Below are 21,523 nucleotides of genomic sequence, written 5' to 3' on the forward strand. Positions count from 1 at the left end.
GTTCAAGCTGGTTTTAGAAAAGGCAGAGGAACCAGAGATCAAATTGCCAACATCTGCTGGATCATGGAAAAAGCAAGAGAGTTCCAGAAAAACATCTAGTTCTGCTTTATTGACTATGGCAAAGCCTTTGACTGTGTGGATCACAATAAACTTTGGAGAATTCTGAAAGAGATGGGAATACCAGACCACCTGACCTGCCTCTTGAGAAATTTGTATGCAGGTCAGGAAGCAACAGTTAGAACTGGACATGGAACAACAGACTGGTTCCAAATAGGAAAAGGAGTCCGTCAAGGCTGTATATTGTCACCCTGCTTATTTAACTTCTATGCAGAGTACATCATGAGAAACGCTGGACTGGAAGAAACACAAGCTGGAATCAAGATTGCCGGGAGAAATATCAATAACCTCAGATATGCAGATGACACCACCCTTATGGCAGAAAGTGAAGAGGAACTAAAAAGCCTCTTGATGAAAGTTAAAGAGGAGAGTGAAAAAGTTGGCTTAAAACTCAACATTCAGAAAATGAAGATCATGGCATCCGGTCCCTTCACTTCATGGGAAATAGATGGGGAAACAGTGGAAACAGTGTCAGACTTTATTTTCTTGGGCTCCAAAATCACTGCAGATGGTGACTGCAGCCATGAAATTAAAAGACGTTTACTTCTTGGAAGGAAAGTTATGACCAACCTAGATAGCATATTCAAAAGCAGAGATATCACTTTGCCAGCAAAGGTCTGTCTAGTCAAGGCTATGGTTTTTCCTGTGGTCATGTATGGATGTGAGAGTTGGACTGTGAATAAAGCTGAGCACCGAAGAATTGATGCTTTTGAACTGTGGTGTTGGAGAAGACTCTTGAGAGTCCCTTGGACTGCAAGGAGATCCAACCAGTCCATTCTGAAGGAGATCAGCCCTGGCATTTCTTTGCAGGGAATGATGCTGAAGCTGAAACTCCAGTACTTTGGCCACATCATGAGAATAGTTGACTCATTGGAAAAGACTCTGATGCTGGGAGGGATTGGGGTCAGGAGGAGAAGGGGATGACAGAGGATGAGATGGCTGGATGGCATCACTGACTCGATGGACGTGAGTCTGAGTGAACTCCGGGAGTTGGTGATGGACAGGGAGGCCTGGCATGCTGCAGTTCATGGGGTCGCGAAGAGTCGGACACGACTGAGTGACTGAACTGAACATTCAAAGGTAGTTCTAAGCAAGCAATGGCATACATAGGTGTGGCTCCTCGGAGAGACATCTGAGGTGGAAATAAAAATTTGGTGACCCCTGGCATGAAGATAGGATTTAAGTCATTGCAATAGATGTAGAAAAAACTACTGATAACATTTAATATCCATTCATAATAAAAACTCATAGCAAATAGGAATAGAAGATTCCCAAACTTAAAGAATATCTCCAGAAACCAAAAACAATCATATTCAATGGTAAAATATTTAAAAATTTCCCTATGAGATTAACGGCAATACCAGAATCACTTTACGGCTGAAATAATGTAGCTAACTCTAACGGACTAAAAACTAAGTGAATAAAGCATTTTACAACTTTTGGGAAACAGTAAATTATATATAATATTTATATTAATTTGTATTTATATACATACATGAGCAAATATGCCAGCAAAATGTAGTATGCCAGCAAATTTGGAAAGCTCAGCAGTGGCCACAGGACTAGAAAAGGTGTTTTCATTCCAATCCCCAAGAAAGACAATGCCAAAGAATGTTAAAACTACTGCACAATTTTACTCATCTCACATGCTGGCAAAGTAATGCTCAAAATTCTCCAAGCCAGGCTTCAACAGTACATGAACCATGAACTTCCAGATGTTCAAGGATTTAGAAAAGGCAAAGGAACCAGAGATCAAATTGCCAGATGTTCAAGGATTTAGAAAAGGCAGAGGAACCAGAGATCAAATTGCCAACATCCGTTGGATCATCGAAAAAGCAAGAGAGTTCCAGAAAAACATCTACTTTTGCTTTATTGACTATGCTGAAGCCTTGGACTGTGTGGATCACAACAAACTGTGGAAAATTCTTCAAGAGATGGGAATACCAGACCACCTTACCTGCCTCCTGAGAAACCTATATGCAGATCAAGAAGCAACAGTTAGAACTGGACATGGAACAAAATACTGGTTCCAAATTGGGAAAGGAATAAGTCAAAGCTGAATATTGTCACCCTGCTTATTTAATTTATATGCAGAGTACATCATACAAAATGCTGGGCTGGATGAAGCACAAGTTGGAATCAAGATTGCCCAGAGAAATATCAATAACCTCAGATATGCAGATGACACCACCCTTATGGCAGAAAGTGAAGAACTAAAAAGCCTCTTGATGAAAGTGAAAGAGGAGAGTGAAAAAGTTGGCTTAAAACTCAGCATTCAAAAAACTAAGATCATGGCATCTGGTCCCATCACTTCATGGCAAATAGATGGGGAAATAATGGAAACAGTGAGAGACTTTATTTTCTTGGGCTCCAAAATCACTGCAGATGGTGACTGCAGCCATGAAATTAAAAGACGCTTGCTCCTTGGAAGAAAAGCTATGACCAACCTAGACAACATATTTAAAAGCAGAGACATTACTTTGTGGACAGAGGTCTGTCTAGTCAAAGCTGCGGTTTTTCCAGTAGTCATGTGTGGATGTGAAAGTTGAAGAAAGCTGAGTACCTAAGAATTGATGCTTTTGAACTGTGGTGTTGGAGAAGACTCTTGAGAGTCCCTTGGACTGCAAGGAGATCCAACCAGTCCATCCTAAAGAAAATCAGTCCTGAGTATTCATTGGAAGGACTGATACTGAAACTGAAACTCCAATACTTTGGCCTGCTGATGTGAAGAATTGACTCATTGAAAAAGACTCTGATGCTGGGAAAGATTGAAGGCAGGAGGAGAAGAGGATGACAGAGAATAAAATGGTTGGATGGCATCACCAACTTGATGGACATGAGTTTGAGCAAGCTCTGGTAGTTGGTGATGAACAGGGAAGCCTGGGGTGCTGCAGTCCATGGTGACGCAGAGTTGGACCTGACTGAGCAACTGAACTGATCTGACATACATAGAGAAGTTGATTGGTTGATTGAGGGGGCGGCCTAATCTAAAATCCGGTGAGGCATACCAACAGGTTAGAAACTCAGGCAGGTGTTGATGCTACAGTCTTATTTATTTGGCTGCATTGGATCTTCCTTGTGGTGTATGGGCTTCTGTCTAATTTGGCCCAGGATCTAGAGTGTGTGGGCTCAGTAGTTGCAGCACATGAGCTTAATTGCACCATGGCCTGTGCAGTCTTAGTTCCCTAACCAAGGATAGAACCTATAGCCCCTGGGTTGGAAGATGGATTCTTAACCTCTGGTCCACCTTGGGAGCCCTGATGCTACAATCTTAAGGCAGGATTTCTTCTTCAGAATACCCTTTTTTCTCTTCAGGTCTTCAGTTGATTAGATGGGGCCCACCCATATTATTAAAGGGGATCTCCTTCACTTTAGAGTAAGCTGATTGTAGATATTAACCATATCTATAAAATACCTTTACAGCAACACCTAGATTATTGAGTTTAATAACTAGATTCTTTAGCCAAGTTCACATATAAAACTAACCATCACAATGCCCTGCCTTATTAATCAAGGGAGTGCAAATCAAGAGCACAAGGAAGTATGACTTTATATCCACTAAATTGACAAAATTTAAGTATCTTCTAAGACCAAGCATTGTAAGGACTCTCATATATTGATGGGAATGTAAACTGTAATAGTCATTCTGATAGAGAAGTTGGCACTTTCTTATAAAGATGTATATATTGGACGTTCATGCCTTCAGAAATTTTTGCCCATGAACACCAGGAGATATGTAAAGTTTACAAGAAGGTGATAGTAATTGTAAATATATATATGTAAAAGTAGCAAAACAACAGCAGCCTGGAAACAAATCAAGTATTCATTGATAGAAAAGTGGATCAGTAAATCATACTGAAGTCACAGAATGGAATAAATATTCCATAGTATAAATAGTCACAGAATATTCAGTAGTGAATAAATGCGCAGTAGCCATGTGGATCGTGAGTGAATTTTAAAAACATAATATTGAGTATAAAACACAAGGCACAGAAGATTAAAATAGCATAATACCATTTTTATTAAAGCTCAGAAACAAACCAACAGAATATATTGTTAGGGAATACAGACCTGTGTGAGGACTCTAGCTATGGGGGATGGGTCCGTGAAGGAAGACATAGTGGGATAGAACAGTGTTAAGTGTGCTGTTGAACTCCTGGGTGCTTATTTCATTATAATGCCTCATATTATATGTTACAGATAATCCTTTTGTATTATCAAATCATTTTACATTTTATAAGAACATAAATAAAAATATTGGGTTGACCAAAAAGTTCATTTGGGTCCCATCTTACAGAAAAACACAGATGAACTTTTTGGCCATCCCAATATTTTTTTCATTCCAAAAAAAAAGTGAAATTTTAAAGAAGAGTGTTTTAATATATGAAAAGTTGTTTTTATAGTCTTTCTCTCTCTCTCTATATATATATATATAGCTGATTTAAAGTCTATGAAGGGCTTAGAAGACAATGTGATTCAGATTTAAAACTAAGGCTGGCTTTCAATCAAGAAGAGATCCAGATGAGCTGAAACAATGGTTGTTTAACTTTTGGGGGTTTATTGTTTGACTGCTTTGAGCTGAAAGTTATTGAACCTCTTCCCAGAAAACACTTCATATGTGGAAAACTTTTCAGTTCCAGGGAGTGATGGTGAGTCTGGTCTGGAAATAGATTACTAAAGCTATCTAACAGTTACCAGTTTTAATGAGCTCATCCTACTGTAAGAAATGTATAGCAGATATTGCTAGTCAGAGGACAAAGAGTCTTCATCAAATGTGCAACTTCATTCCTTAAAGTTAGTTTGTAAATTCATAGAAGTATCCTAAAGCTACATTAGAAGAGGGAGACGTGATCTTAGTACTTTCAGTTTTGTGTGATGTGTATCATAGTCGGATTTTGGCAAATGGTTCAGGACTCTCTTTCAGGTTTTAAGTTTTTAATTTGGCCAACTTGCCAAGGCTCAAATTGAGGAGTGACCTACTTTTTCCTGGGTCAGAGCAACCAGGGCATGGGGAAAAATAATTCTTTTTTTCTTTGCAGGAAGTTTTGTAAACTTTCTGAGTTGGCGAAGTCTGTATTCCACATCTGATACATGGGAAAGCTGTGCTTAGAAATATGGGTACTTTAAAAATAAAATTTTCAACTTGCAAAAATGCATCCTTGAAAACTTAAGATCTCTCTCAGGTGGTTCTCTCAGCTAAATGAGTAATATAACATGTCATTGTTTTTGGATACTTGATAAAGTGAAGAGCGGTATCATGTTTTCTTTGGCATTTGACAGCTGTTAACTAGTGAAATGAGAGATTAGAGTTTGTGCAACTGAAAGCATACACTTGATGCCTTCAAACAAAACTGTGTCACCTTCTATATAAAGTATTCAATGAGCCTGTTAGCAAGATGTGTAGGGTATGCTATTGAGAGAGTTACGTTTTCTTAGTGAGTTTCTTATGCTGTTTTCTAAGTCCAATAAGATGTTGATGCTTACAAGATCAAAACTTATCATAGTTATATATAAACTATATATTGATCGTATTACCATATAATTCATCAAACAGTATTTTACACAATTGGTAAGTATATATATTTTAAAATATTGACTAATAAAGAATACTAAATTATCAACTTTACCTTTCTTATCTTTCTTATATAAAAGATGATTGTCTTTTTTTCACCCAGCTTGTTTTATACTATGCCTGTTAGGTCAGTTTCCCCACCCCCTTGCATTGGGTTGAAAGACAAAGTGTTTCTCAATTTGAAACTACCCTCTTATTTATTTTTCATTTCCAGTTGATCCCTTATTAAGGCACTAGAGCTATTGGTCTTTTAACTATCTGTGGCAGTGTACTATTTTTAGATAATCCTAGAAGGAATAAGTCAGTATAGCATAGCGGTTAAGAGTACAGTTCCCTGGAACCTAACCAGTTGGTGAATCTACACTCAGAAATTGACTAAGTGTAAGACTTTGGCAAGTTGCTTGAATTTTCTCTCTTCTGTGGTTTCCTGTGTTTTTAATAAAAGGGTGACTTCAATGCTCTGGTACCTAGTAAAAACTGAGTGAGTGTTAAGTATAAAAATAGCAGTAATAAGAATTATTATTCTTGAATTAATTATTGATAGGTTACAGACTTAACACCCTAGCACTTATGTCTGTCTAGTGTATTTGTTTGTAGTACAGAACAGGTTGGCTGTACCACTCTCTATCTGGGTCCAAACGTCCAGTAATGCGATAGTTCAATTCCTTTAAAAAGTAATAGTGATATCTGTTGTATATTATGAGTAAAATTTTCAGGGCCTAATATCAAATGAATGGCAAATTATATTTACTTTAATGTTTATGTGAGTGCTTAGTATATTCAAAGCAATATGGGTAATATACAGATAAAATATAGTTCCTGTACTCAAGTAGTATCAATTTAATAGAAGGTATTAGAGAAATTGGGCTTCCCTGGTGGCTCAGAGGTTAAAGCATCTGCCTGCAGGAGACCTGGGTTCGATCCCTGGGTTGGGAAGATCCCCTGGAGAAGGAAATGGCAACCCAGTCCAGTATTCTGGTCTGGAAAATCCCATGGACAGAGGAGCCTGGTGGGCTACAGGTCAGGGGGTCGCAAAGAGTCAGACACGACTGAGCAACTTCATCTGATTAGAGAAATAGACAAAATATAGTGTATTTTCCCAGGTGGATGGAAGTTATGATATCAGAATTTAAGAATTCAGAATGGACGAGTAATACAAGCTGAACAAACCAGAAAACCAGTTTAAACATCTTGGGGAACTGAGGGGAAAGAAATTGGGCTGCATACTATAACTTGAGGGTTATTGCTTCATTTCCAGGGATCTCTAAGTTAGGTTTTATTTTATGTTTATTTATTCTTTATATTGGTATTACCATCTACAGATATGTGTGTGCTTAGTCACTCAGTTGTGTCTGACTCTGTGACCCCATGGACTGTAGCCCACTAGGGGGATTCTCCAGGCAAGAATACTGAAGTGGTTTGTCATGCCCTCCTCCAGGGGATCTTCTCAACCCAGTGATTGAACCCAGGTCTCTCACATTGCAGGTGGATACTTTACCATCTGAGCTACTCGGGAAACCCAAGAATACTGGAGTGTGGAGCCTATCCCTTCTCCAGGGGACCTTCCTGACTCAAAGTTCCCCTTTGAGTCCCCTTTGATTTGAACCAGGGTCTCCTGCATTGCAGGCAGATTCCTGAGCTACCAAGGAAGCCCTCTACAAGTGTAATACTCGTTAAAAACTCAGTTTGTAGTACCCAAATAGAAATGTTTAACATTTCTGTAAGAGAGGCATAAAGTATGACCAATGTTAGCATAGAGGTGATGTACTGTGGGAAAGAATTAGAAAAAAAATCTTCATAGAAAAATATTTGAGCTGGGATTTCAAAGGATGCATGTGATTCCAGGTGAATTTGGGATCTGTAGTAGTTGTTTGCCCCATGGAAGTTCAAGGTGTCAACATAAATTCAGAATGAAGATTGTACATGGTATACTCTTGAGAGAGGAGGTGTTCATCTGAGCAGGAATGTGGGCATATGTAGGAGTATGTTGGGAGATACATTTGAAGAGGTAAGTTGGTGCCAGGTCTGGTGGGCCTTGAATGCCTTTATTTAAATGAGGGATAGAGAACCACAGAAGACTTTTACGTGGGGAATGGTGATGGTAGTGGTGGTAGGCTAATACAGGTGGATTATCCACCAACTGCACTCGTGTGTTCATTGAGTTCATGTTTTGTCTCTTTCAGGAAGTTCATGATTTATTACAAGACTATGAATTAAAATACTGTTATGTGGACAGAAATAAGCGAACAGGTAAGAATTCTGTTCTAAGCACCTGATTTTATTTTAATTCTGCATGTTGCCATTATAGAGCAAAAAAGCTAAGTGTCTTTTTATTCTTAAACTAATCTCTGAATTTCTTAAACATTAAATCATATACACGTTACATAATTTATTTTCTGAAGGTAATATAATTATTCTAAATTTTAGTCACATAAATTAATGCAGCTTTAGGGAGTTCATTCTACCATATGGACACTGGTGCTGGCAAGAACCACTTTAGAATCCTCCATCTAGGTTATTAGTGTCTGACCTGGCCCTGCTCACCAACCTTTCTGGACCACTGCTGGGATGCATCAGGCCAAGGAACTAACAGGGTAGGAACACAGCCTCCCTAATCAATAGGCAGGTTGCCTTAAGCCCCCTTGAGCCACCCTGGTGTCAGCCATCCTGACGCCAGGCCCTGTCCACCAGAGCAGCCAGGACCCAGTTCTACATACCAGTAGCCCTGGGACCCCTGGGGCCCTGCAGCCAGCCATCAGTGGGAAGGACCCCCTTGGGCTCTGGCTCTGCCCACTGGTGGGCTGGCTGTAGCCTCTCAACCAGCCTTATTCACCAGTGGGCAGACACCAGCCCCAAGCCCACCGCAGCCCCATAGCCTGCCATGGCAGGACCTAGCCCATCACCAGCAGTCTAGCATCAGCTCTGAGACACCTTGGACCCCTCAACCAGGTTCCCTAGAATCCAGCCCCACCTACCAGGAAGTCAATACAAGCTTTAGGACACCTAGGACTCCAGAGCCAATTGTATTGGGAACCAGCCCCACACACCGATGGACTAAAACCAGCTCAAGGATACTCAGGGCCCTTCAATTGAAGATCCTGGGACATGACTCCATCCACCAGTGAGCCATCACTAGCTCTGGGACCCCTTGGGCCCTGTAGCCAGAGACCCCAGGACACAACTCTGTCTACCAGTTGGCCAGCACAAACCCCAGAACCCAGCTTTACCTACTGGTGGGCCAGCACCAGTCCTGGGAGTCTCTGGATCCCAATCCTGTCCACCAGCAGGCAGGCCTACATCAGCCTCAGGGCCACCACATCACTGCAGCCTGCCCTGTCAGAATTTAACCAATACACAACAGGATGATATCAGCCCCAGGACCCCTCACACCCTGGCTCTGCCCACCACCAGGCCAATATCAGTTCTGGGACACCTTGTGCCCCTTAGCATGCAGGATCCAGCACCATCCACCAGTGGGTTGACACCAGATTTGGAACTCCCAGGGCACTGCAGCTGAAAAACCTGGTTGGGGGAGAGGGTGATGCCTATCTTTGTCTGCCGATGAGCTGGCACCAGCCCTGGGACACCCTGGGTCCCAGCTCCGCCCATCAGCAGGCCAACACCAGCTCTTGGACTACTTACCCAGTTGCCCAAGAATCCAGGCAGTGGAACAGCACCAGCTTTTGGACACCCCAGAACCTACAGCCAGCCATGTCAGGAAGCAGCCCCTCCACCAGCAGTCCAAAACTAAATCAGGAACCCTGGTCCTGCAACCACCTCTTTCCCAGAACTCATCTTTGCCCATGAGAGAGCCAGCACTGGCTCCTCAGCTTGTGACATGGTCCCACCAACCATCATCAGCAGCTTCTTCACAATGCAGGGCCTGGCAACTGGCTGGACCAGGTAGCCACACCTACCGGACTTCTGCAGTGGTCAGCCTGCCACAACAGAAGGTTGCATGCAGCTCACATAGGGGGCACCCCTAGGGCGTATAGCTCTGGCGGCCAGACAGGAGTGCACTGTCAGTACACATAGGATGTCTCCTACAAAAGGCCACTCCTCCCAAGTCAGGGTGTAACCACCCTACCAGATATGTAGGGAAAAAAACAGCAAATTAGACAAAACGAAGTGCCAAAAGAGCCTGTTCCAAAAGAACAAGCGAGAATAAAACTCCAGTAAGAGCTATGTGAAGTGGAGATAGGCAGTCTCCTTGAGAAATCAAGGTAGTGATTGTAAAGATGATCAGAGAACTTGGGAGAAGATAGGTTATACAGAGTAAGAAGTTAGATGTTTTTAACAAAGGATCAGAAAATTTATAAAAAGAACCAAACAGAGATAAAGAATGCAGTAACTGAAATAAAGAATAGCAGGATGGTGGATTCCTTCTACTACGCCAGAAGGGATCAAAAGTAAATTAAATGATAAGAGGAATGAATCAATGAGCTGGAAGACAGGAGTGGAAATTACTGATGCTTAACAGAAAAAAGAATAAAAAGAAATGAGGACAGTTTTAAAGACCTCAGAGGCAACATCAGGCACACTAACATTATAGAGATCCCAAAAGGAGAAGAGAGAGAAAGAGGCAGAGAACATATTTGAAGACATAATAATTGAAAAGCTTCCCTAACCTGAGAAAGAAAACAAACATTCAGGTACAGGAAGCACAGAGAGTGTCAAACAGGGCCAACCCAAAGAGGACCACAGCAAGACACTTTGTAATTAAAATGGCAAAAAATAAAGATAAAGACAGTATAAAAAGCAGCAAGGGAAAAGTAATAAGTTATATACAAGGAAACTCCTGTAAGGCAATCAGCTGACTTTTCCACAGAAACTATGCAGGCAAGAAGGGAGTGGCACAATATATTTAAAGTGATGAAAGGGAAGAACCTACAACCAAGAATACTATAGCAAGAAAGACTTTCATTCAGATTTGATGGAGAGATTGAAAGTTTTATGGGCTTCCCTTGTGGCTCAGCTAGTGAAGAATCTACCTACAATACAGGAGACCCGGGTTCGATCCCTGGGTTTGGAAAATCCCTGGAGAAGGGAAAGGCTATCCACTCCAATATTCTGGCCTGGAGAATTCCATGGACTATGCAGTATACTGTATAGTCCATGGGGCCACAGAGAGTTGGACATGACTGAGAAACTTTCACTTTCACAGTTTTACACACAAGTAGAATCCAAAGCACCAGTTTGGATGGGTTCACAGGTATTTTTTATTAAATGTTTGGAGAAGAGTTAACATGTATCCTTCTCAAACTACTGAAAAAAAATTACAGAGGAATGAATATTTCTGAACTTATTCTACAAGGCCAGCATCACCCTGATAACAAAACCAAAGATACCACAAAAATTGAAAAGTACAAGACAGTATGACTGATGAACATGGATGTAAAAATCCTCAACAAAATATCAGCAAACTGAAAGCAGCAATACACTGAAAAGATCATATACCATAAGCAAGCAGGGCTTATTTTGGGGATGCAAGCATAGTTCAAAATCTGCAAATTAATATGATAAATATATTAAATTGAGGAATAAAAATCGTGACCATCTAAATATGCAGAAAAAGCTTTTAACAAAATTCAGCATCCATTTATGGTTAAAACTCTCAACAAAGTGGGTAAAACCCTCAACAAAGAGGGAACAGACTTCAAAATAATAAAGGCCATCTGATAAGCCATGGCTAACATCATATTTAGTGGTGAAAAGCTGAAAGCATTTCCTCTAAGATCAAGACCAAGGCAAGGATGCCCAGTGTTGCCACTTTTGTCCAACATGGTATTGGAAGTCTTAGCCACAGCGGTCAGACAATAAAAAGAAGAAAAACCCAAATTAGAAAGGGAGAAGTAAAACAGATGACACATGTTATACATAGAGATTTCTAAAGATGCCACCAAAAACTCATCAATGAATTTGATACAGTCTCTTCAAGAAATGATGCTCAGAAAACTGAACAGTTCTTGTAAAAGAATGAAATTAGAGCATTTTCTCATACCATATAAAGAACTAAACTCAAAATAGATTAAAAATCTAAATGTAAGACTGGAAACCATAAGATCCTAGAAGAGAACATAGGCAGAACATTCTTTGATATAAATCCCATAGCAGTATTTTTTTTGGCTATCCCTCCTAAAGCAAAGGAAGCAAAAGCAAAAATAAACAAATGGGACCTAATTAAACTTAAAAGCTTTTGCATAGTGAGGGAACCATTGATAAAATGAAAAGACAACCTACCAAATGGGAGAAATATTTGCAAATGGTATGACTGATAGGTGGTTAATATTCAAAATATATGAACAGCTCATACAACTCAATATCAAAAAAACTAAACAATCCAATTAAAATGAGCAGAAGACCTGAATAGACATTTTTCCAAGGGAGACATATAGGTGGCCAAGAGGCAAGTGAAAAGATGCTTAGCATTGCTAATCTTCAGAGAACTACAAATCAACATCACAATGAAATATCACCTCACACTTATCAATATGACTATTGTTTAAAAAAAAAACCCAAAAACAAACATCAGAAATATGATGAAAAGGCACTCTCATACAATGTTGGGGATTTGGATTTATACCAATGTAAATTGGTGCAGCCTCTGGAAAACAGTGTGGAGGTTCCTCATAGAACGAAAAATTGAGCTACCGTATGATTAGCAACTCCACTCCTGGCTAAATAAGTGAAAACACTAATTCAAAAAGATACATGCACCCCAATGTTCATATCAGTGCTATTTACAGTAGCCAACTATGAGGCAACCTAAGCATCCATCAACAGATGAATAGATAAAGAAGAGGTGGTATACACACACACACACACATATGTATATACACACACACAATGCAATACCATTCAGCCATAAAGGAAAAAATGAAATTTTGCCTTTTGCAGCAACATGGATAGACCTGCAGGGTCTTGTGCTTAGTGAAATAGTCAGACAGAGAAAGATAAATACTGTATGTTATTGCTTATATGTGGAATCTAAAACTAAAACAAACGAATATGACAGAGCAGAAACAGACTCACAGATATTGAGAACAAACTAGTAGTTACCAGTGTGGAGAGGAAACAGGGAAGGGCAAGATAAGGGTAGAGGATTAAGAGGTACAAACTATTACACATAAAATAAGCTGTAAAGATACATTGTACGGCACAGGGAAGTAGCCAATATTTTATAATAATTTAAATGGAATATAATCTGTGAACATTTGAATCACTGACATACACCTAAAATGATACAATATTGTAAATCAACTATCAGTTCAGTTCAATCGCTCAGTCGTGTCCAGCTCTTTGCGACCCCATGAATCGCAGCACGCCAGGCCTCCCTGTCCCTCACCAACTCCCGGAGTTCACCCAGACTCACATCCATTGAATCAGTGATGCCATCCAGCCATCTCATCCTCTGTCAGCCCCTTCTCCTCCTGCCCCCAATCCCTCCCAGCATCAGAGTCTTTTCCAATGAGTCAACTCTTCACATGAGGTGGCCAAAGTACTGGAGTTTCAGCTTTAGCATCATACCTTTCAAAGAAATCCCAGGGTTGATCTCCTTCAGAATGGACTGGTTGGATCTCCTTGCAGTCCAAGGGACTCTCAAGAGTCTTCTCCAACTATACCTCAATAAAAACTTAGGCAAAAAATGGAATTTTTGTAGGTTTTTAAAAAATATATATAATATTGCCAGAGCTTTATGAAGTTTTATAATGAATGTCCTAATGTTATAACATTTTAATGAGTGTTTTGAATTTGCTTAGTATTGTTCATTTTTAAGAATATATTATTGGATTTAGTGAATAAATTATGTAATTTGACCTTTAGTTATACAAATTGGGAAAATTGTTTAATTTTTCTGCATGTGTTATATCTGAGATTAAAAACCTAAATTAGATTATTTTCACTGTGTACATATGATATGTAAATATTTAAAAACATCTCTTTGAGATGACAAAAAAGTAAAGAAATGTCTGAAGGATGATATAACCATCATATGTGTGTGTGGGGGGGAGGTGGGTATTTAGTCTCTAAGTCGTGATACTGACTCCCAAATTCGCAGATTTTTGGTTTTTTTTCCTGGCTGCACTGGATCTTCACTGCTCTGTAGGCTTTCTCTAGTTACAGCACATGGAGTCTTCTCTAGTTGCAGTGCATGGCATCCCAGTGCTTGGTTGCCCCAAAGCATGTGGGATCTTAATTCCCCAAGCAGGGATTGAACCTGTGTCCCCTGCATTGGGGCTACCCTAAAGCAATGCAGGAGTTCCTGCTTTCAATGCAGGAGATGCAGGAGACTCTTTGCAACCCTATAGACTGTAGCCCACCAGGCTCCTCTGTCCATGGGATTCTCCAAGCAAGAATACTGGAGTGGGTTCTGTGCTCTGCCCCAGGGTTTGACCCTGTAGCTCTTGCATTGCAGATGAATTCTTTACCTTTGAGCCATGGGGGAACCCTATTATGTTAGATACTTGAAACTAATTTTAATGTGTTGATTATATTTCAATTTAAAAAGACTTTGAAGTATTTTAGTCATTAAAATATTATATAGATGCTAGATCCCTAATGTAGTACTATTAAGAGAATACCTCTGATAGTATGATAAGAAATTCTGCATTTGCTTTTTGTGACTTAGAAATATAGAAAAGAACACTACAGTTAAAAATGAAGTCAAGTTTTTACCTCTCTCTGACTCCATTCCCGCCATCCCTCCTTGCCAAAGGGCAAGCACTAAAAAATTTGGTGCACACTTTCCATCTGTGCCATTCCATTGTGGTAGTTATTAGAGCTGTTCGCAGATTCTTTTTGTTCCTGTCATAGGGTAAATAGTGCTTCCCTGTCTCTCTTTGAAGTTACCAGTGGACATGTGATTTGGCTTTCGATGAATGAAGTGCAGTGAAAGTGACATGTATCCCCTCCAGGTAGAAGATTTCAGAGCTGGCATGTGATTGACTGCTCACTGCGCAACTTGCTAAAGTGATTGAGGAAGGTTGTATGTCCTCTTTAAACAGTCCTAGAGTGGCTATGAGCAAAGCCTCCTTCCTTCCTTTCAGCATGGGATATGCATGATGATCAAGGAGGAGAAACCCTTCTGTTTTGTTAAGTCTTTGAAATTGTGAAGTGGTTTCTTATCAAAGCATCCCAACTAATGTCTGAAATTCTACTATATGTAAAGTTAACAGTGTTGTACTTGGTGTTTTTTAAACAACATAAATGGTATTCTCCTGTATTTTTCATTTAGCAACTAAATGACCAGATGTGGCATTGTACATATAGCTTTAGTTCATTGATTTAAACTACTACATATTATTCTGTCCTGTGAATTTATCACCACTGATAAATCTGTTCATTACTAACAGGCATTTAGGAAGCTTTAACTTTTCCAGCATTTCAAAAAATACTGCAATGAGTATGCTTTTACTTTCTTTTGATAGACATTGCAGTGGTTTCTCCACAAGTGAATTACTGGGTTTGTAAGTTATGTTCAACTTTAATGTTAAAAATATTGACAAAGGCTTTACAGCTCACTTTTAGCCAGGAATGGTGCTATTCCTACCAGCTAGGATGATAGACATCATGATTCATGGTTGATCAGGAGTATTCAAAAATGTTTTGTTTCAAGTGGAGAAAATTAACTCTAGACTAACAATGCTAAAAATTTTAAAGTGAGACCTGTAAGGATCAAGCTCATTCCCGATAACTTAAACACGACCCAGGAAAAAACCTCAAGAATATTTGCTTGAATATAAAAACATCCAGTACCCAACAAGGTAGAAATTTAGTGTCTGGTATCCAATTAAAAATGACCAGGTATGGCAAAGAAGCAGAAAAGTACAGCCCATAATGAGAAATCAATCAAAACTGACCTGGAATTGAAATAGATATATTGAAACAGTTTATAACTGTGTTTCATATGTACAAGAATTTATAGTAAAAATTGAACATATTAAATAGAGGATGGAAGATGTTAAATATACTTAATTCACACTTTTAGAAATGCAAACTACAATTTCTGGGATGAAAAACGGGATGGGTAGATGGGATTCACAGCAGAGTTGACATTGCAGAGGAACAGATCAGTGAATGTGAATACATGGAAACAGCCAAAATGAAACAGGAAAAAAGAACTGTAAAACATGAACAAAGTTATCCATGAACTATGGCCAACTTCAAAGCCCTAATATTGGAGTAATGGAGTCTCCATATGAGAGAGAAAGTAATACAGAAAAGACAGTTAAAGAATTACTAGCTGAAAATTTTCCAGATTTGGCCTGAACCCAGAGATCCTCAAAGCTTAACCAACCTTAAGCATAAAACGTGAAAAACCTACAATAAGGTACATTTGTAATCAACTTACTTGTAATTAGTGATAAAGAGAAAATCTTAAAAACAGCTGTCCCCACCAAGGACATGTTACGTTTAGAGGGACAAATAGAAATATGACTACATATTTATTGGAAACAATACAAATGAGAAGACCATGGGGCAACATCTTTCTTTGCTGAAAGAAAAAAGATCAAAAAAAGATCACTTAATAAGACACTTATGAAAGATACTGAAGAAGTGACAAATAACAGAAGGTATTCCATGGTCATGGACTGGAAGAATTAACATTGTCCACACTACTGAATCTGAAAGGAAATCAACCCTGAATATTCATTGGAAGGAGTGATGAATCAAGCTGAAGCTCTAATACTTTGGCCACCTGATGTGAAGAGCCAACTCATTGGAAAAGACCCTGATGCTGGGAAAGATTGAAGGCAGGAGGAGAAGGGAATGACAGAGGATGAGATGGTTGGATAGCATCACTGACTCAGTGGACATGAGTTTGAGCAAACGCTGAGAGATGATGAAAGCCAGGGAATCTGGCATGCTGCAGTCCATGGGGTCACAAAGAGTCGGATATGACTAAGTGACTAGCACAACACCACCACCACTCTACTTGATGGGAGAAAATATTTGCAAATTATATCTGATAAGGAGCTAATATCCATAATACCTAAAGAACTCATACAACTCAATAGCAAAAGAATAATATAATTAAAAACCTGGCAGAGGATATCTAAAGAGACATTTTTCCAAATTAGGCATACAGGTGGGCAACAGATTCATGGAGAGGTGTTCAATATCACTAATCATCAGTTCAGTCAGTCAGTTCAGTCACTCAGTCCTGTGCGACTCTTTGCGACCCCATGAATCGCAGCATGCCAGGCCTCCCTGTCCATCATCAACTCCTGGAGTTCACCCAGACTCACATCCATCAAGTCAGTGATGCCATCCAGCCATCTCATCCTCTGTCATCCCCTTCTCCTCCTGCCCCCAATCCCTCCCAGCATCAGGGTCTTTTCCAGTGAGTCAACTCTTCGCATGAGGTGGCCAAAGTACTGGAGTTTCAGCTTTAGCATCATTCCTTCCAAAGAAAGCCCAGGGCTGATCTCCTTCAGAATGGACTGGTTGGATCCCCTTGCAGCCCAAGGGACTCTCAAGAGTCTTCTCGAACGCCACAGTTCAAAAGCATCAATTCTTCGGTGCTCAGCCTTCTTTACAGTCCAACTCTCACATCCATACATGACCACAGGAAAAACCATACCTTGACTAGACGAACCTTTGTTGGCAAAGTAATGTCTCTGCTTTTGAATATGCCATCTAGGTTGGTCATAACTTTCCTTCCAAGGAGTAAGAGTCTTTTAATTTTGTGGCTGCAATCACCATCTGCAGTGATTTTGGAGCCCCCAAAAATAAAGTCTGACACTATTTCCCCATCTATTTCCCATGAAGTGATAGGACCGGATGCCATGATCTTCGTTTTCTGAATGTTGAGCCTTAAGCCAACTTTTTCACTCTCCATTTTCACTTTCATCAAGAAGCTTTTTAGTTCTCTTCACTTTCTGCCATAAGGGTGGCGTCATCTGCATATCTGAGGTTATTGATATTTCTCCTGGCAATCTTGATTCCAGCCTGTGCTTCTTCCAGTCCAGCGTTTCTCATGATGTACTCTGCATATAAGTTAAATAAGCAGGGTGACAATATACAGCCTTGACGTACTCCTTTTCCTATTTGGAACCAGTCTGTTGTTTCATGTCCAGTTCTAACTGTTGCTTCCTGACCTGCATATAGGTTTCTCAAGAGGCAGGTCAGGTGGTCTGGTATTCCCATCTCTTTCAGAAGTTTCCACAGTTTCTTGTGATCGACACAGTCAAAGGCTTTGGCATAGTCAATAAAGCAGAACTAGATGTTTTTCTGGAACTCTCTTGCTTTTTCCATGATCCAGCAGATGTTGGCAATTTGATCTCTGATGCCTCTGCCTTTTCTAAAACCAGCTTGAACATCAGGAAGTTCATGGTTCACATATTGCTGAAGCCTGGCTTGGAGAATTTTGAGCATTACTTTATTAGCGTGTGAGATGAGTGCAATTGTGCGGTAGTTTGAGCATTCCTTGGCATTGCCTTTCTCTGGGATTGGAATGAAAACTGACCTTTTCCAGTCCTGTGGCCACTGCTGAGTTTTCCAAATTTGTTGGCATATTGTTATCAGAGAAATGAAAATCAAAACCACAGTGATATATCACCTCACACCTGTTAGAATATACCTGTTATCAAAAAAGCAAGACAAAGTGTTGGAGAGAAGGAGTGAAGGAAACCCTTGGACATTGTTCGTGGGAATGGAAATTTGATACAGTCACTATGGGAAACAGAATGGAGGTCCTTCAAAAAATTAAAAGTGGAACTACCATATTGTCCAGCAATTCCACTTTGGGATATTAATTTGAAGGAATTAAAAACATTATTTCAAAAAATATAGAAACCCCTATGCCTATTGCAGTGTTATTTACTACAGGCAAGACATGGCAACTCCCTAAGTGGTTACTGATAAATGGATAAGGAAGATGTCATATATGCATAGACAATGGAATATTATTCAGCCTTAAAAAAGAATGGAATCTTACCATTTGTGATAACATGGATGGGCCTTGAGAGCATTATGCTAAGTGCAGTAAGTCAGAGAAATACAAATACTGTGTGACCTCACTTATAGGTGAAATCTAGAACAAAACCAAAAAACCCTGAGCTCATAGACACAGCCAGAGGCTAGGGATGGGATGAAATGGGTGAGGAGAGTCATAAAGTACAAATTTCCATATAAAATAAGTCATGGGGATGTAATGTATAGCAGGATTACTACAAAGAACAGTACTGTAGTGTGTATTTGAAAGTTGTTAAGGAAGTAGATCTTAAAAATTCTCATCCCTTTCCCCTGAATTTTTGTAATTATGTGTGGTGACAGATGTTAACTAGACTTATTTCACAATATGTACAAATATTGAATTATTAAACACCTGAAACTAATATAATGTTATTTGTCATTTATACATCAAAAAAATCCCATGGAATTATTTACCCACCAAAAATATACTTTAAAAGTAAGGATGATTAAAGATATTTTTTAATCATATAAAAGCTGAAAGAATTAATTACCATCAGACCTGCTTTATAAGAAGTATTTAAAGAAGTCCTTTAAGCAGAGAGAAAATGGTGCTAGATGGAAATCTGGATCTACACACAAAAATGAAGAATATCAGATGTTTTCTGTGTGTGTATAAAAACTGTTTTGTTAATATTCAGTTCTCTTTAAATGGTTTAGTAAAAATAATAACACTGTTGTGGAGGTTATAACACCTGTAGAAATAAAATGCATGACAACAATACAAAGATTGAGAGGGGAGAAATGGAAGTATGCTGTTGTAAAGTTTTTGGACTATATGCAGAAAGATCAATATCATTTGATGGTAACTGTTAAGTTACAGATGTATACTACAAAGCCTGAATCACCCACTAGAATAATACAGGGAAGAAGCTCAGTAGTTATATTAAATGACATTGCTTTGAATTACATTACCTATGGTGGTGTTTGAGGAAACAGATAATAATAGTTTAATAAAAGTGGCTGCAGTTATAAACCTTAAAATCTGAGCTTTCTGTTGTAGATAAGAAGAAATAATTGTTTTAGAATAGGATACATCAGATGTTTAAGCTGGTTCTAGAAAAGGCAGAGGAACCAGAGATCAAATCGCCAACATCCACTGGATCATTGAAAAAGCAAGAGAATTCCAGAAAAAATATCTGTTTCTGCTTTATTGACTATGCCAAAGCCTTTGACTGTGTGGATCACAAGAAACTGGAAAATTCTGAAAGAGATGGGAATACCAGACCACCTGACCTGCCTCTTGAGAAACCTATATGCAGGTCAGGAAGCAACAGTTAGAACTGGACATGGAACAACAGACTGGTTCCAAATAGGAAAAGGAGTACACCAAGACTGTATATTGTCACCCTGCTTATTTAACTTATATGCAGAGTACATCATGAGAAACGCTGGACTGGAAGAAGCACAAGCTGAAATCAAGATTGCAGGGAGAAATATCAATAACCTCAGATATACAGATGATACCACCTTTATGGCAGAAAGTGAAGAACTAAAGAGCCTCTTAATGAAACTGGAGAGTGAAAAAGTTGGCTTAAAGCTCAACATTCAGAAAACTAAGATCATGGCATCTGGTCCCATGTCTTCATGGCAAATAGATGGGGAAACAGTGGCTGACTTTATTTTGGGGGCTCCAAAATCACTGCAGATGGTGATTGCAGCCATGAAATTAAAAGACACTTACTCCTTGGAAGAAAAGTTATGACCAACCTAGACAGCATATTCAAAAGCAGAGACATTACTTTGTCAACAAAGGTCCATCTCGTCAAAGCTATGATTTTTCCAGTAGTCATGTATGGATGTGAGAGTTGGACTGTGAAGAAGGCTGAGTGCCGAAGAATTGATGCTTTGGAACTGTGGTGTTGGAGAAGACTCTTGAGAGTCCCTTGCACTGCAAGGAGATCCAACCAGTCCATCCTAAAGGAGATTAGTCCTGGGTGTTCATTGGAAGGACTGATGTTGAAGCTGAAATTCCAATACTTTGGCCACCTGATACAAAGAGCTGACTCATTGGAAAAGACCCTGATGCTGGCAAAGATTACGGGCGGGAGGAGAAGGGGACGACAGAGGATGAGATGGTTGGATGGCATCACCGACTCAATGGACATAAGTTTGGGTAGACTCTGGGAGTTGGTGATGGATAAGGAGGTCTGGAGGGCTGCAGTTCATGGGGTCACAAAGAGTTGGACATGACTGAGCAACTGAACTGAATATTAGAGAACAAGTTTTTGCATACTTGCCATCAAATGTGTGCAAATAATAAATTTAACTAATAGAGCAGCCATGGCAAAGGATAAATAAAATTGTGACTTGTGAAAGGATTGGGACCAATGTTGAATCTTAAAATTTTGGTAGGAAAATGGAAACAGAACTAATTTCCAAATGCCTTATAGTGTTTTCTCTGTAGGGTGACACCTTCCACTTCCATAGAGTCAATGTGAAAAAAGTTGGACTTTTTTTTTTTTAGAGACTTTGTGGACTTGAAAAGAAATGGAAGAAACTATAGAAGAGAATCAATGACCTCTTTTCCCTACTGCCTGGAGTTTTAAATTTGCTTCATTATGTTATATAATTCTACTACAAAATATCTTATTTGGGTTGAGCAAATGCAGATACCTAAGAAAAGGAAAATGAGAAGTTGTCAGTTTTAAAATGTACTAGTTAATCTATGCATGTATACATTCATCCATTCAGCTGACACACAGGCTCCACTGTGTGTCTGACAGTATGATAGCTGATGGAGATATATTCCATAGCAGTTTAGGGATCTCACAGTTGATAGGATAGCAGACATCTAAACAAAGGTTATAATACATTGTGATATGTGCAATAATCCAGTCAATGTTCAAAATACAGAGG

General features: G+C 39.4%; 1 protein-coding gene across 13 annotated transcripts in view; it reads left to right on the top strand.

Moving 5' to 3' along the window:
• RAVER2 (ribonucleoprotein, PTB binding 2) overlaps positions 1 to 21,523 on the top strand; it is a 137,263-nt gene that overhangs the window by 21,687 nt on the left and 94,053 nt on the right. For all 13 annotated transcript variants that reach the window (XR_015160213.1, XR_015160210.1, XR_015160214.1 and 10 more), the window contains exon 2: positions 7,873 to 7,939. Coding sequence is in view for 7 of the 13 variants with exons in the window: in XM_086390392.1 (XP_086246518.1) it covers positions 7,873 to 7,939 (67 nt within the window). In the remaining 6 variants the exon portion in view is untranslated. The remainder of the gene's footprint in view (positions 1 to 7,872; positions 7,940 to 21,523) is intronic.

Source organism: Bos grunniens, chromosome 3 (assembly GCF_055505025.1).
Source record: "Bos grunniens cultivar Pamir isolate PY7600 chromosome 3, Bosgru_T2T1.0, whole genome shotgun sequence".
NCBI classification, from domain to species: Eukaryota; Metazoa; Chordata; class Mammalia; order Artiodactyla; family Bovidae; genus Bos; species Bos grunniens.